General features: G+C 40.7%; 1 protein-coding gene across 1 annotated transcript; it reads left to right on the forward strand.

Annotated features, from left to right (window-relative positions):
- Positions 1 to 820: 820 nt before the first annotated feature.
- Positions 821 to 10,998, forward strand: kiaa1191 (KIAA1191 ortholog). Its single transcript, XM_067996376.1, has 8 exons — positions 821 to 1,303; positions 1,514 to 1,606; positions 1,983 to 2,170; positions 4,125 to 4,245; positions 6,883 to 7,007; positions 7,737 to 7,852; positions 8,550 to 8,692; positions 10,177 to 10,998. The coding sequence occupies exons 2-8, from the start codon at positions 1,579 to 1,581 to the stop codon at positions 10,392 to 10,394; spliced, it is 939 nt and encodes a 312-aa protein (XP_067852477.1). The 5' UTR covers positions 821 to 1,303; positions 1,514 to 1,578; the 3' UTR covers positions 10,395 to 10,998.
- Positions 10,999 to 16,446: the final 5,448 nt, after the last annotated feature.

Here is a 16,446-nt window from a genome sequence, read left to right on the forward strand (position 1 = left end):
ACAACACCAAGTTATAGTCCAATTGCTGGACTATAACTTGGTGTTGTAAAATTGTTTACAAGTGTTTTGAGTAAGAGGTGGTGACCCATGTCAGAAAGCTGTGTGAACGTCGGGTGAGAACAGATGTGATGTCCTTCGTGATCAAATATCCTGCCAACATCTGCCTGTGTGGGACGACAGTTGGGTGAGGGACTGGAGGGGCTGTTGGTGACCAATCGAACAATTCTGCAGTGTGAGTTAGTGCCTTCAAGAGGGGAGAATTACACGACAAACAGGGTGGGAGGAACAAAAACACAATACTGCGGATACTGGAAATCTGAAATAAAAAACCCCAGAGATATGCCGCAAACACTCAGCGGGTCAGGGTGAAGGGAATACGCTGGGATCAGCGCGAGCCAATCCCTATCTCCCAGTCGGTGACACCACTGCACCGCCCATGGTAAACAGCGCCGGTGCGCATGCGTTGCCAGTCTATCCGCTCGAACGAGTCCGAATGCCGGTGACGTCACAATCTCGCGATAAGGCGGCAGAGCGGAGGAGGGGGAGGGAGAGAGTCTGGGCGACACTGTTTATGGCTCCTTGTCCTTTCTGTTCACCGGCTCTCACTTTTACTAGCACCGTATTCAGCTGGAAGGGAAAGAATACGCCGCCGCGGTTTATTAATTAAATGTGTTTTTAACAAAAAAATAACAGATAACGGAAGGGCCGAACTATTTAAATTCATAAACGTTCTCAAGCAGGATTCCAAATCACCAGGCGCGCGCTGGCCTCGCGAGTTCTAAATGACGCGTTCGACGTCTCTCGTTTCCATAGAAGTCGGGGTTCGGACCCAAGCCTCCGTCTGATTGGATGGTTTTGGGGCTCGCGGCTCCGAGTGGGCGGGACCGTTAGAGTCACAGCCTGGGCGGAGGAGGAGGAGGAGGAGGGCCGCTATATACTGTCCCGGGCATCGGCACTCAGCTCAGCGCACCCCCTTCCCTCTCTCCCCTCCTCCGGGACCCTGAGCTCTTAACACCGGCACCTTTTAAAGTCCCCCAGTCTCTTCCCCCCCCCCCCACCCCACATACACACTGACTTGCGGCGGGTGAGGTGATGGCGGAATCCAGTCGGCCCTGAACCCCCTCTTCCCCCACCCCACCCCGGGCTCCGTTTCGAGGTGCAGCCCGTGATCACTTTCTTTCCCCCCCACCCACCCCGGATCCGCTACAACATGCTTCAGTGTACGCCGCTCCACGCCGGGGGCGGCCCGCACCGCGCATTGCTGCCGTAGGACCGCGCTTCAGCCGCTCACCCGGACCAGACCGTAAGTGCATCTTCGATGCTCCGCGTCTTAAACCGTTCAGTGCGACTCCCGTATCCAACCGGGGCCTGGTGGGTTTGTAAATTGCAGAGTGCAGCGACCCGCGACTGCTGCAGTATGTAGAGAGAGAGAGAGGGGGAAAGGGAGGGAGGATGCTGCTTGCTTCCTTTCGAAGGGAGGATTTAGTGTTTCTTGTATTTTTTTCTTTAACAGGTGGAGGAATCTAAAGAATTTTCACTGTTTCCTTCTGGAGAAACTGTAGCAGTAACACAGCAATTATGGCTTCAAATGAACATAACGTTGCTGGTAATTTAGGCTCGTTTCTGTTTTGCTTTGTTCCCACCTCTTGTAGTGCCTTTAAAGGCAACAGAAACCCATCCGGTTTTCCTGCAGTTGTTCTCGCGGATTGTTCGCTACCCATCGGTTTTTAAGGCTAAATTGGCTATGCAATAATGCAGTTTCAAATGTGCATTAAGTTGAATTGTCAAATTATTTTCAGCAGTACAACTTCAAATTTGTTTCAATTGCGGTTGACCGTGGTTTTATTTATCTATCTATCGATGATTTGACGTAACTGATTATAATTCGTATTAATTGTAGTATCAATAAATAGAATCCAATATAACAGTCTTTGACGCTTGTACACAAGTAAACTTAAATGTATTGTCCCTGTATGTTGCAGCCATCGAACATTCTTCGAGCTTATTAGGAAAGATGTCCCTACCAATAGGGATGCACCGTAGGGCGTTCAGTTATGATGATGCCTTGGAAGATTTAACGCCAATGACTCCTCCACCTTCTGATATGGGAAGCAATATATTGTGGAAACAACCCGTTATCTCAGAGCGGAAATACCAGCAATTGTCTATGGTATACTTCTATTTGTAATATAAGAATTGCAGTAAGATTCGTATGTCCTCACTTCTATAAAATATAACTAAACAATTTTACAACACCAAGTTATAGTCCAGCATTTTTATTTTAAATTCACAAGCTTTCGGAGGCTTCCTCCTTCCTCAGGTGAACGTTGTTGGAAACGTTCCAACAACGTTCACCTGAGGAAGGAGGAAGCCTCCGAAAGCTTGTGAATTTAAAATAAAAATGCTGGACTATAACTTGGTGTTGTAAAATTGTTTACAATTGTCAACCCCAGTCCATCACCGGCATCTCCACATCATAAAATATAACATTTGCAGTTGAATGCAATAGTGTGCTTTCAGTTTGTTCTCCCATCTTTTTTATTTTTGAAAAGCAGTTTTTCAATTTTCACCAACAGTGTTATGTTGACCCCTATTTCAGATTGCTGATTATGGACAGATGATCGGCACTCATGAAAATTATTTTGCTGCAAATGACTCTTCAGTTGCTTTTGTTGTAGTTTTTGATTCAAGAGTTTAATATGTGGTATGAGTTTCTTTGTGTATTCTGCTAATATTGTTAAGTAAGAAAGCACAGAGAACATAAGAAATGTACAGATAATTACTCTTGGAATGGAAAATGTGCCATTTTGAAAGCTCCATTGAATAGCTGTTGTACTCAAATGGTTAAAACAAGAGGAGAATGAACATGAATTTGATTTTTTTTCATTTAAGTCTATCTTCTTTCAAGTTAAACACAAATTTAAGCTTTCTTTTAACCCTGCCAAGTTTAGACCTAAAAAAACGTTACATTTGAAACATTCCCTCCTGATTCTAACTCTGGCTTCTGCCATTTCCATGTTATACCAGTAGGTGGTTTATTTAATAGTGGTCTGAAAAATGGCTCCAGAAAGATCTTTGATTGCTATGCTGCCTACCAAGCAGAATTTATGTATACCAGCTGACAATTTGGTCATGATCAACATACTCTGTTGCTGTGACAGTGAAAGTTCTAGTCCCTGGTATGGCATGCATCCATTGCAAGTAGAAACTTCCAGTTTGAGATTGCATTTCTTGCAAACGTAAATCCTGAAACTCGTGGTTATCGGCATATGGTATGTTCAACTTATAAATGGTACTTTAAGTTAACTGTAGAACATCATGCAGTGCTGCTAACTTGAGGTTACTTCATTGGCTGTAAAGCACTTTTGGGATGTCCTGAGATTGTGATGGGGATATATAAATGCAAGTCTTTTTAGGTTGAAAATGTTTACAAATAGTAAACTTATTTCACAGGATTGTTACTTCAGTGATGTTCAGACCAAATGATCTGAATGGTTGTAAAAGCTGAGACCTGGGTGATTTGGGAATGTATAATTCTACTTCAGATGCTAACTGATGATTCAGTCAGTATTTGTCTATGGCAGGTTATTGGACCAATCTTGTTTTGGAACTATTTCACATTGAAGTATTTTCTATCCTTTTATAGTACAATTTTCTTTACCAGATTAGGCCTTTAATTAACCCATATGTGAAGGAGACCTAAGATATTGCTTGAATTGTTCAACCCGTTTGTAACTACTTAAATATAACTCAATTAAGGTGCATTTAAATGTATGGAAGTTAACACTCTTATATTTGGAAGAGGAACAAATAACATTTGAGCCAATTATGTTTTAATCAATGACATAACTGGATACATAAACAGTAGTAATGTATAGATTTGCATAGTAAATTATGTATAAAATTTTGTAAAGTGCTAGCAATTCATGCAAAATCATATACCAACCAGATATAGTTTTGAAATTTGAGTTATACCTGCTGTTTACATAAGTGCTAATTTTGTGTTGTAAAAAAATTGCACAAACATTTGTAGATGCAGGATTTCTGACTTGCAAAGCAAAAGAATTGCATTGTCTCTGTATTCTGGGAGAAACGTTTCACTTCTTCACCGTCTTTTACTCTAGGTGGAAGATGGAGAAAATGGTGTTCCGTCTTCAATTATAGCTCAATCAGCAGAAAGACTGAGCAAAGTCAATGTGGTGAAAGCTAAAGCAACTTCTGTCATTATGAACTCGCTTATGACAAGTAAGAAGTCACTTTTTAAACCATCAAGATGATTTGCTGACCTAATGGCATTAATAAATCTTAATTGTTGTAGTAAAGATTTTAAAGGACATTGTCTCACAACGCTGCTTAATACATCTAGACCAGTGGAATAGCTAGGCATTTGCTTCACTAGCGAACCTAAAGTCCCTCCTTTCAACCACCCCTGACCTCTAACAATGATGTAGTCACGGATCACCACCCTTATTGGGTTCAAATTGGTGATTTCAACCTCCATCTTGCCCTTCCCAACCACTGATTTCCTTGCACACTTGCTTCCATCAGCCTCACCCTCCATGTCGATTTCCTCCACCCACACATATGGCTACCTTCTCAACATTGTTATTACATGGGCTTCAAGACCTCTCTCATTGGAGCGCTCTGAGACCACTTTCTTATTTCTCTTGACAGCCCAAACCCAATCCAGTTTCACATTCTGTCTGTGGTGGTGGGTTGGGACCTCTCTCGCCAGTTCTTTTTAGGGCCTTCTCAAACTTCATCCTCCATCTTCCCTGATCTGCCACCTGCAATGACATTGATCCCCTTCATAACTGCCTCACCTCCACCTTTTCATGGCCTTGTCCCCATTAGATATTGTACAATCTGCCACTTCACCAGTACAACGGCCACCTTCATGGCCTCAATTCCATACCTCATAAATTCAAATGTACCTGGCATTTGACTGGATTATTGGTTCACTGCCAGACCTAGTTTGATTTATTCTTGCTGCATTTCCTTAGCTAAATCCACCTACTACTCCCAAATTATTTTGGAGAGTAGAAGAAATTCCAAACTCCTATTCTGCATTACTAACTCTCTCCTCTCCTGCCTCTCCTCCTACTTCTTTCATCCTCTTCAAATTTGAAATGCAAAGAACTTATGGATTTCTTTGAGGTATCCTCAGCAGCATCTCTGCCTTTGCCTCCAACCTATGCCATGACTCATCTTGTTGATGAAACTCATCACCTGCTCCCTTGACCCCCTTCCCAACCCCAGCTTCTGACCGCTCAACAGCTTATTGCTTGCTGAGGTAAAACTATCCTTTAGCATTGTCCCTTCCTGCTTCAAAACAGCCATCATCACCATTTCCTGAAAAAAAAATTAAATCCTACCATTTTTTCCAATTATCACTCTCATATCTTCCCTTTGTCTTCAAAGTTTTAGAATACTTCCATGTCTTGCACCTGCAGGCCCACCATTCACACCACTCCCTGTTTGGGACCCTGCAATCTGGCACACCCACAACACTAGTTGACCCACCACTGGTCAAAGTCATAAATGGCATCTTTTGTGATTGTGACTACAGGTCACTGTCCTTCCTCATGCTTCCAACCTCTCTGCTTCCATTGACAATGTTGATTATTCTATCCTTCTCCAGTGTGTGTGCTTGGCAATCTATCTTGTGTGGCAGTGCTCCCTACTGGTTCCATTTGGACTTGTCCAACAAGGACACTACATATCTCATAATTTCTCCTCCCATGACCATATGATCACCACTGTTGTACCCTAAGACTCCATCCATAATCATTACCTCTTCACTGTTTGTATACTGCCTCTTGATGACCCCATCTAGGAGTGCATGATCAGATTCAATATGTATGCCGATGATGCCCAGCTTTGCATTTCTGCCCTTTTTTCATGATTCTGTTGCTTGACTTTCCAACTGCCTGTCTTCCATTAAGTCGTAGATGAATCCAGCTTAATGTAAGCAAAAATAAAACCATCCTTTCAGCTCCTACATAATCTATTTTTACTTCATCAACCTCCTCAACTGACTGACTGTTGGTGTGGTGCTTAATCCTGAGCTAAGTTTCCTTCTCACTGCAGGCCCTCACCTTGACCACTGTATTATCGCCTGCTTCCACCTGATCTCTCGCCCACTGATGTGAGAAAGGCATATTAGAGTCTTAACCTTAAAACTGGGTTTTCTCTAATGCTTTCCTAGTTGGCATTCACTGATCCTCCATTTCCATTCTGCAATTCATTCAGAGTGCTACTGACCATTTCCATTCAAAGCCCTGCATTTCAATGGCTCACAGTACCCCTATGTATCAACTTCACAATTTGTGTCTTCGACTTTAAATGCATCCACTTCCTTACCCCTCCCGAACTCCGTGACCTCTTTCAACCCTTACATCACTGTTTGCTTCTCTGACACAGGTCTACCTTTGTTCCCCATTGCCTCCACTCACCATCTTTCAACCACCGTGCTGTTCCCTTCTGGAACTTCCTCGTGAAATCCTTCTGCCTTGCCTCTTCAGGAAGCTTTTGAAAGCAGGAACTGAAGATTTTTGATCCTCAACCACATTTTTGACTGTGCCCCAACTCTATTCTACATGTTTTAGCATCCTGCTCTGACAATTTTTTTCACCTTTCCGTAAAATTCTCTTGACGTTTTTCCAACTTGAGTGTTTTATAAATGCAAATTGTTGTTCGAAGTATTCTGGTTAAGTAGTTTTGGTATATCGAAACAGTGAAATTTGTATTAAATATCAGCTGTGGTGTTAATTGCTGCTCTATAATGCACACTGACCATTACCTTTTCCTCTTGGATATGTAGTCAAAGTATTTGTTTCCTCTTAGTTTTCAAATTGTTTTGTTTTACATTTTAATTGCCAGAGCAGACGCAGGAAAGCATACAGCGGTTTGAGAAGCAGGCTGGTCTGACAGATGCTGGTTACCAACCACACAAGGGTCTAATTGCAGAAGAAGCCAGTTATCACCGTGTGGGGGAAGCATTACAGGTGAGAATGAAGCACTTTTCCATTTAGGCATCAAATGTCAGTGTGCAACACCAGCTGCGATATGACAATGTATCATGCAGAGTAAATCTCACATGTTATGGAATATATCAGCCATCCTAATGGATGAATTGGTGATTCACGCTGTAGAATCTTTGCTCAAGACCCAGTTTGAGACCACCCAATCTTATTTTATTGTAGGACCATATATAGATAGCAGAAAGAGAAGACTTTCATCCCAATATTGTGGGCTGAATTTGGGTCGCAAAGGTTTAAAAAAAAAAGCAGTGTTAGGGCTACTGAGTTTTAAAAAAAAATCTTCCACCTTATGGAGTATAGCAAATAATGGACACAAACCTCTACCTTACGCAGTATAGGAAATGGACACAAAGCAGTCCTGGTTTGTGGTGGAACTGTGTTGTCAACAGTTTTTTTTTAAATTGCCATTCTTTATGGATGAGCTATTCAACCACGTGGGCATCACCAATCCTGTTCTTGCCCATTTTTTAATTGTGTTTTCTCTAGCAGGGTCACTATCAAAAATAGTAACCCTATCTGTTTTTGTACACGTGCACGCAGCAAAGACCAGGAATGGACTCTCACATTGTCTAGGCAATATGAGTCAGTGGCTACTAACTGAGCTTTATGGGAGCTCAATAGTTAATCGTGAAGATTACATCTGCCTATTAGCTCCTTGTTTATTAATGTTTGTAATTTATTTGATTTTTAAAGAAACAGAAGTTCAAAGTACAGTGTGGGGATCTAAATAAAGAAGATAAGCAGATATCCTCATCAGCCCAGTCAACTCCGTGTGGTACTCCACAGGCCTCACCAATGCAAAGTCGCAGGTATGGAAATATTGTAGAAATTGGCACAAAATATGTTTAACTTATTGCTACAGCTATTATTAACCATGTAATTTGTTTTTAATACAAAATGATTTCCATTATTTTAACATTTAGACCTGTGATGGCCCACAGTGATGACTAGATGTGTACAAGATATTAAATAATGCAGCTCCCCCCAACCCCCAACTTTTGTAACTGAAACTAACACCCTTTTTCTTCCTTGATCGGTTTTCTGTCACTCGGTAGCAATAGTTCTTACCCATCTTTAGTACAGGTGAAACTGCTCAAGTTGGTTTGTTATGAAAGTTGTGGGGGGCATTTAATATCATACAACAACTGGTCGTACAGCCATCTTACAGAAGAGTTGGTGTTTTTGTTGATGCTGTAGCAAAGTCATAAAATGAGGATTTTTAACGTTTAGTTTACTAACTACCCAATGGTGGTTGTTGAAAACTCTGTTGTAGATGAGCTGGAGCTTCTTTTGCGGTTCAGCAAGCTCCTCTACAAGATCCATAAAAACTTCTTAGCATGAAATTGTAAATTTTTGTGATTTCTTGTGTGTGAATATTTCACTATGTATAGATATTTTAATGTTCCTGGATATGATTAAACATAAGATTTAGTACCTTTTGAGTCGATGCTGTTTTGTGATGGAAGGGAAGAAAACATTTTATTGCTTTTCTGGTGATGGTTTCAGATCTTTGTTTGGCCAGGGAGCATCTTCTGATTTGAGCAGTAAAAGTCTGGAAGGAGATTCCACTACATTTGTTAATGAAGTAACTGCAACTGAAAAATGGAGGCCTTTCATGCCTACACAGAATTACAGAGCAACTGAACCAGGTGGGAAGATTAACAAAATCTATTTGAATTTGTTAAGCACCAACTAAATCATAACCTTCCAATTCTTATCTTGGGGGAAAAAAAACAACAAACATGAAATGACTGTTGCCTTAATTTAATCAACAAGCCTATTATGTGGCACTTTATCAGGTGCCTTTTGAAAATCCATATACAGAATACCCAAGGCATTTCCTTTATCAGTACACTTCATTATTTCCTCAAAGAACTCTACTAAATTCCATTAAATTTGTCAAACATGACTTACCTTGTACAAATCTATGCTGGCTGTCTTGGTGACTTTCTGGACAGGTATTAGTTTTATCCTGGCCTGTGGAAGCTTACTTATTTCTGATGTTAAGTTGACTGGCCTATATGTCCAGACTTATCCCCTTTGTTTCAGCTTTTTGAATAGAGGTATAACATTGGCAACCATTCAGTCCTCTAGCACAACGTCCATACCCAAGGACTTATGAAAAATTTTGATGTGAGCCTCTGCTATTTCCTTTCAATTACTTCAGCATTCTACAATGCATGCCATCAGGGCCTGGTTCCTTTCAGAGTTCCACCAATTTCTTAAGTACTGTTTTCTTATCTAGTTATCCTATTTAATTACTCCACCACATGCTCCTGTACTTTTTAACTCTTCTGTGAAAGTACTCCATCCTCCTCCAAGAAGATTTCCTTTTCATCTGTAATTAGCCCTACCCTTTCTTCATTCTCTGTTTGTATTTATAATATTTTCCACCTTTCCCTTTGTTACCTGTCTGTCTTCTAACCCTTTTTTTAATCCCTATCTTGTGAAAGGGGCAAAAAAAGTATGAAAGTGGCACAAATGGCATTCAACAAACTTCTAAAATATTTTCTAGTTTTATGCATAATGCTTTGTCACATTCAACTCTGAGTAAATGAAGGACTATCTAGCAGCACTTCTGACTCCTCCAGTGGAGCTGAACCTAATCAGGAAGAGTTCTACACAAGTTCTGAGGGTACCTTTTTAAAACATGGTGCTTGTGCATTATTGTTGAGCTACAGATATTTGTTCTCAATCATTGCTGTGTAGCTGTGTCATCCACTGAGAACAAATCCAATCCAGACTACTACTGTGCAGTTGCTGTTGGCTGGTTATAGAGCAACACTGGTAAAGGTGTGAAAACAGTTCACCTATCCATCTCTTTGATAGGGAATGGCACATAGTGCTGAGGAAAAGGGGACAAAGTGGAAAATTACTTACAGAAAAGGAAACTAAACCAGTTCAATCAAAAATCCATTTTCAATTTTTCTCCATGAATTGGTACCGCAAACCTCCCAGCAAAGTGACGAGTTGAAGAATGCATTTTTTTTATACCAAGTTTTATAGCTTCTAATGTCTAGCTATGTAAATTTTAATTACTGGCTATATGAAATTTACCCTACATCCATTTATTTAATTTCTTTAAGAGTAAATTGTTGCATTTGATGCTAACAAATGAATTATTTTTTGACAGGTGGTTTTGCTGTTCAGAATTACAAAGGTGTGCAAAAACCCTCGCCTATGGACATCATGCGTACTCGGGGCACTGCTGCTAAGATGGCAGAAGATCATGCAAACTTGAAACCACCCAAGATGGAGCTATCTTTGCTGGAAGGACACAAAAAGCGTCCTGTTCGCACTCACCATGTCGAGCCCAGAGATCTAAATGCTTTTGCTCCTACAGGATTTTAATATGCCATAGTTAAGTAGCATTGGCTGTGTGCACCCTCGGCTTGAGTTAAATTGCAAAATTAACTCACTGTTCATCCTGAGATCTTCATTTAGTTGTAGCTGACTACACTTACAGTTGTAGAATTTTTTTTTTTAAATTGAGGGGAGTGGGGGAAGGGAGTAGAGTAGAATAACGTGAAATTTGAATTCTACTATTGTAGAATCAAAACCCATATGAAGAAGTTAAAACTTGCATTATGCTTATTTGCACCAAAAAGGATACATTGAAATATTTCTGTGGTCTTTATCTTTTGTCCCCTCCCCCACCCTGGCCAACAAATAGCCTTCAGTTTAGTTGGAATATTAGAGCCTTGGTGTTGACGTGCAATGCATGCTGAGGTTTCTGGTTATAATCCTAACTAACCAGCAAATTGGTTTCACGTAGCCTTGTTATAAAATGTGAACGATAAGGTGTTACAGAATAATGTACTTCAGTTTGTGTGAGGTTAAAAGAAAAAGGCTGATAGGATAATAGCATAGTACTGGTGAGCCACCTCTACTCGTCTATTTGTGGTAATTGTGTCTAATATGTTAAATAAACTCTTGCACATAATTTCATGACTTATTTCAGGCTACTCTTCCTATTTTTTTTTGAAACAACAATTTGGTATATATTCTGTTAACCATAGGATACTGTTGATTGCAAATATAGAAACTTTTAAAAATAACCATTTTGAGATGTAAAAGCTTGTGGTACAAACTGAAAATTCTATCGGTGTCTAGATGTTTTTGAGGATTTCCTGTGAGTTTATACAATCCAGCCTTATTTTTCATTGAGACTGATGTGCTCCTTTGATCAGATTGACATTTGAATTCTTGACACAACTCAGTTGGTACCAAGAACAAGTTTGTAATTAAGTGACTGAAACTTCTAAAACTACTACAAAACAGAATCTTGTATTTAGGTACACCAGGTATTAACTAATTTCTAGCTGTCTTAATTATCCAAATCTGTGCTTAAGATTAAATAAAAGTAATGTGGTCATTATATTTTAAAAAGAAAAACTGCCCACACAGGGCTTTAAAGTTTCGTAGCCTGGATTTTCTAGTCCCTTGAAATAAGTGGACTACTGTCAGTATTGAAGCAATGTCAATTGAATAATTTATGCTTGCACATTGATCATATACGTTTCTTTCTTGATGCATCTCTGGTCAGCAGGAGTTTGTTTTCAGAACTGGGTCTGCAGTCTACATTTGGAGTGAATTACATCCTCCAACTATGACATCTATATCTAACACAAGGAAGTCTTTGGTCATGAAAGCAAATTGGTTTCAATAGCAATAATCATCTTCATTCCCATGTTCACGAAGATAAGCACCGAGGGGGATGACCATTTGGCCGATCTAGTTTATCATTCCATAGGTCTGATTTCTCCCTTTTCTGCCATCTCCAGTGTGATGCCACCACTAAACACATCTTCACCCCCTTCCCATGCAAACATAGGAGATGCAACACCTCTGTTCCCACCATTTAGGTTTCCAAACACTACTTCCAGGTGAAACAGCAATTTACATACTATATTCGCTGCTCAAGATGTGATCATCTACATTGGGGAGGTCAAACACAGATTGGGTGATCACTTTGCTGAACACCTCCATTCACTCCACAAATGAGATCCATAGCTTCCGGTCACTTGCCACTTTAATTCTCTTCTTCCCCCCCCCCCCCCCCCCCCACACACACACACACACACACTTTTCCAATGATGCTGAACGCAAGCTTGAGGAGCAGCACCTTATCTGTCTCAGACACTTTACAGGCTTCCAGCCTTAACATTGAGTGTAATAACTTTTTAGATCTTAATCATCACTCCCATTTTCTCGGACAGCAGGTGCTGGTAATGAAGGATGGCTGCACCAGAGCCATGGAGGAGGTGTGAGCCAATGCTTGGTGAGGATCCCCTATTGATACATAGCCGGCGGGGTGATCCGCACGCCTGGTGTCTACTCACCTTTTTCCGCCATGTTCCTGGGCCATGGGAGCCTTCTCTTTGCCAGATTTTCCGTGCTGCCCTTCCCCTCTGCTATTTTGCTGTAACCATTTATACCTCCCCGGACCCATTTTTAAAAAACTTGTCCCATTACCACCCTCTCTTTGCCTTGCACCATCATCCTTTTTGTCATTTAATCACTCCTGTCCTCCACACTGTCATAGACCTCTTTTTCTCTTCCCCCCCACCCCCTTGCTTTCCTAGCTCAGTACTTGCTTAAAACTGTTAATGTCCAACATTTTCCAGTTCTGATGAAAGGTCAGCAACCTGAAATGTTAACTTTCTCTCTCCACAGATGTTGTCTGAACTGTTGTGTTTTCCGGTGTTCTCTGCTTTTATTTTGGATTTCCAACATCTGCAGTATTTGCTATTGTTTTGGTATAATAGTGTGCTTTTTTATACCATTAAATTGTGAATGGTAGTACAGTGGGTGAAGTTTGTTTTTAATTTTAAAAGTTGACCTTGATTGGACTTGGTCCTACCTGTTTTTATATTACAGCTGATACCCATCCTTAATGCTGTAATATCACCTCTTCTAGGTAGTTTCTCTAACGGTGCATTTGCTCCTTTTTGTAATGACCTTTTGGGGTTTGGGCATCTATCCTCACCAAAATCATAATATATAAACAGTGTAACTGCTGTAATACAGAAATCTGATCCCCTGCAGGACATTTAAGAGGGGATTATTATGCTTCTACAGGACTGTACAATTTGGGGCTCTAGATAGGATCCAGGTGATAGTTGCAGGCAAAAACAAATGTCCTTGATTTTGGTTATTTGTTCTTGATTATTGTGTGCTGGTTCTCTGGCTGATTCAGAGTTTGAGGGAGAGTGGAAGGACAGGGCAGAGGGAAAGGAGAAAGATAGGATAGGGTAGAGCTCCAACAATATATATATATATATATATGTGTGGTTTCTACTAAAAATATAAGAACTAGTTAATGTAGAAATAAGGTCTTATGGCTTGATGTAATTCACAAGAAACATACATGTCAGCTGTTTTCACGTGGACAGTTACTATTCTAAATCCAATGCTCATGTCCTCCATCCCTCTTCCCTCGCTGCTGCTGCTCTGGGGAGGGATGGAAGGATTGATGGGAAATCTTGAGAATATTTTCACAGTGCTACCCTAACCTCAAGTCTAATATTAATGTCCGGGTTAGTGCTGCAGATGATAAAGTTGATTGGTCTTTATTTCCTTAGAGCCCATATTATGATGTCAATTCACAGCAAAGGTCACACAAACAGTCCTGGCCATTACTCAAACAAAATCTATGGCCTCTCTGACTCAGTTTCCTTTACTCAAATATTACCTTTACAGAAAATGTTAATGTTGTAACACACTACCAGGAGCTAAATATGTTTGACTGCTCTGAAGTCCCTTCACCAAGCCTATTGTGCTTCTATTTACAAGGATGAATTATTTCTTGCTTGAACTGGATTCCCACAATACTTGTAGAAAGCTCTACTTAACTCCCAAGGCTGCATGCAGCATTGTTTCTCTACAACAAGCTAGCATCCTGAAATTAGTCTCAACAATAGGGACAAAAGTATTAGCTATTTTGTGGGAGGATCATTAATGCAGAAAATCACTCCTTGCGACACTGGAGGGCCTAGGTGGTATTCCATTTCATTTGCTTAGGTTTTCTGCTTGAGGTTGAGACTCTGGTAAAATCTATGGTAAGTTTTATGCTTGAAATTCTTCCCTCCTTTTTATTTAGTCCGTGTCCCTGTGCTTTCTATGAAATTTGCCTGCCTTTAAATATTGAACAATGATGGATGGGGTTAGCTGTATGCAGTTACTGAAAAACATCACTTATCGGCACATTGAGAACAGTTTTGACTCGTAAAGTAAAAATGTTAGTTTGATAACGACAATGTTCTGTACTTTGAGTAGAGGGAAAACTGAACTTTAATTTTGATTAAATTTGATGAAATGAGAATTGGGTCAGATTGAGAGTAACTGGATCTATTGACCTTACATCAGTAGGTTTGAGCAAGTTTGTGAAACTAATGAAGCACCGGAAGACTGAAAAACCACTGCTAAAGGGTCCCACCCATGTCTGCTGGAGCACAGGAGCAGCACTTTTACCTACACTTTACACAATGGATCTTTTTGCCTTTAATACCATTGTGAGCTTTATTGCACTCACTTTAAAGAAAAAACTCTAGGTCAGCTGCAAATTACAAAACACAACCTGGAGAGCTGCTTGTTGATGTTTTGTTTATGCCCTATAGCAAAGGAGCAGTTGGACGATTTATCTTAGAATTTTTGTTTTTTGTAGCAGTTACACAGTAACTCTTGGAGACCCGAGAGCAGGACACCAGACTGCTCTCAGTACAGGAGTGATTCAGTGAAAGCTACCAAAAATGAAAATAAAGATATAAATGTTAAAAATAAAAAGCAGATTTGTGTAATATTGTGAGGTCTGCTTGGATACACAAACCAGATTGAGTAAAAAGTAATCCAAACCTGAAAAATCTAGAACCGATATGAAACCAAATGTTGATTTTAATTATTTTTTAAATGTCTCCATGATTGAGAAACACACTCAGCAGAAAATTTCAGGCCTGGGGTATTTTAACACTTGGGCATCATTTGAATCTGACAGGCAGGTTTGCCACCCTATTTGGGGCTGAATATGAAATCTTCCACACTTGTAACACAATTAATAGCAGGTTTGGTGGTAGCTTGAACAGCTGCTATTTGGAAATTGGGCTTCACATTGGAGAGAGGGGGATCCACTTTTGAAAGAATGCTGGAGTGAACTGATAGGTGCTTTCAATGCATCACTCATTTCCTACCACGAGCTGTCCCTCAATCAGTGGGACTGATGAACCGCAGGCCGATGGGAACGGCGCGACGGGAGTGGCACATGTTGCCCTTTCTCAAGATGTCTGCATGTCTGCTTCTTGCCATCGCCTCAACCATTATCCGCCATAGTGTCAGAAAGCCAGCTGGGCTAGACTGCGTCGGCAGCAGCCAAAGACCTGGAGTCTGCAGCCAGGCTCAAGCACCACCCGAGAAGTCCCTGCCCACGAACATATACCTTCCACCAGCTTTACTACAGCCACTGGGGGAGAACCTTTTTTTATTCGTTGACTAGCAGTCTTAAAAAGACAAGTCTAAAGGCATTGTGTCTTAATGCGCGGAGCATTCGCAATAAGGTAGATGAATTAACAGCGCAGATAGATATTAACGGTTATGAAATAGTTGCGATTACAGAGAGAAGGCTGCAGGGTGACCAAGGATGGGAACTGAACATCCGGGGTATTCAATATTTAGGAAGGACAGGCAAAAGGGAAAGGAGGTGGGATAGCGTTGTTAGTAAAGGAGGAAATCAATGCAATAGTGAAGAAGGATATTGGCTTGGAAAATCACGGTGTGGAATCTGTATGGGTGGAGCTAAGAAACACCAAGGGGCAGAAACGTTGGTGGGGGTTGTCCTTAGGCCCCCAAACAGGAGTGGAGATGTAGGGGAGGGCATTAAACGGGAAATTAGAGACGCATGCAAGAAGGGTACAACTATAATCATGGGTGACTTTAATCTACATATAGATTGGTCAAACCAAATTAGCAATAATACTGTGGGGGAGGAATTCCTGGAGTGTATACATGATGGTTTTCTAGACCAGTTGAGGAACCAACTAGAGAACAAGTGATCCTAGACTGGGTATTGTGCAATGAGAAAGAATTAATTAACAATCTTGTTGTGCGGGGTCCCTTAGGGAAGAGCGACATGATAGAATTCCTCATTAAGATGGAGAGAGAAGTAGTTAAATCCGAAACTAGGGTCCTGAATCTAAATATGAAAGTATGAGGTGCGAGTTGGCTATGATAAATTGGAGAACTTTACTAAAAGGGATGATGGTGGATAGGCAATGGCTAATATTTAAAGAACATGTGCAGGAATGACAACAATTATTCATTCCTATCTGGCGCAAAAATAAAATAGGAAAGGTGGCTCAATCGTGGCTTACAAATGAAATTAGGGATAGTATTAGATCCAAAGAGGAGACCT

Source organism: Heptranchias perlo, chromosome 14 (assembly GCF_035084215.1).
Source record: "Heptranchias perlo isolate sHepPer1 chromosome 14, sHepPer1.hap1, whole genome shotgun sequence".
Classification (NCBI taxonomy): Eukaryota; Metazoa; Chordata; class Chondrichthyes; order Hexanchiformes; family Hexanchidae; genus Heptranchias; species Heptranchias perlo.

Coding starts and splice junctions, on each gene's coding strand:
- kiaa1191 (XM_067996376.1), top strand. CDS start 1,579: ATGGCTTCAAATGAACATAACGTTGCTG. Junction 7,008..7,736: donor GTGTGGGGGAAGCATTACAG/GTGAGAATGAAG, acceptor TGATTTTTAAAG/AAACAGAAGTTCAAAGTACA. Junction 7,853..8,549: donor TCACCAATGCAAAGTCGCAG/GTATGGAAATAT, acceptor TGATGGTTTCAG/ATCTTTGTTTGGCCAGGGAG.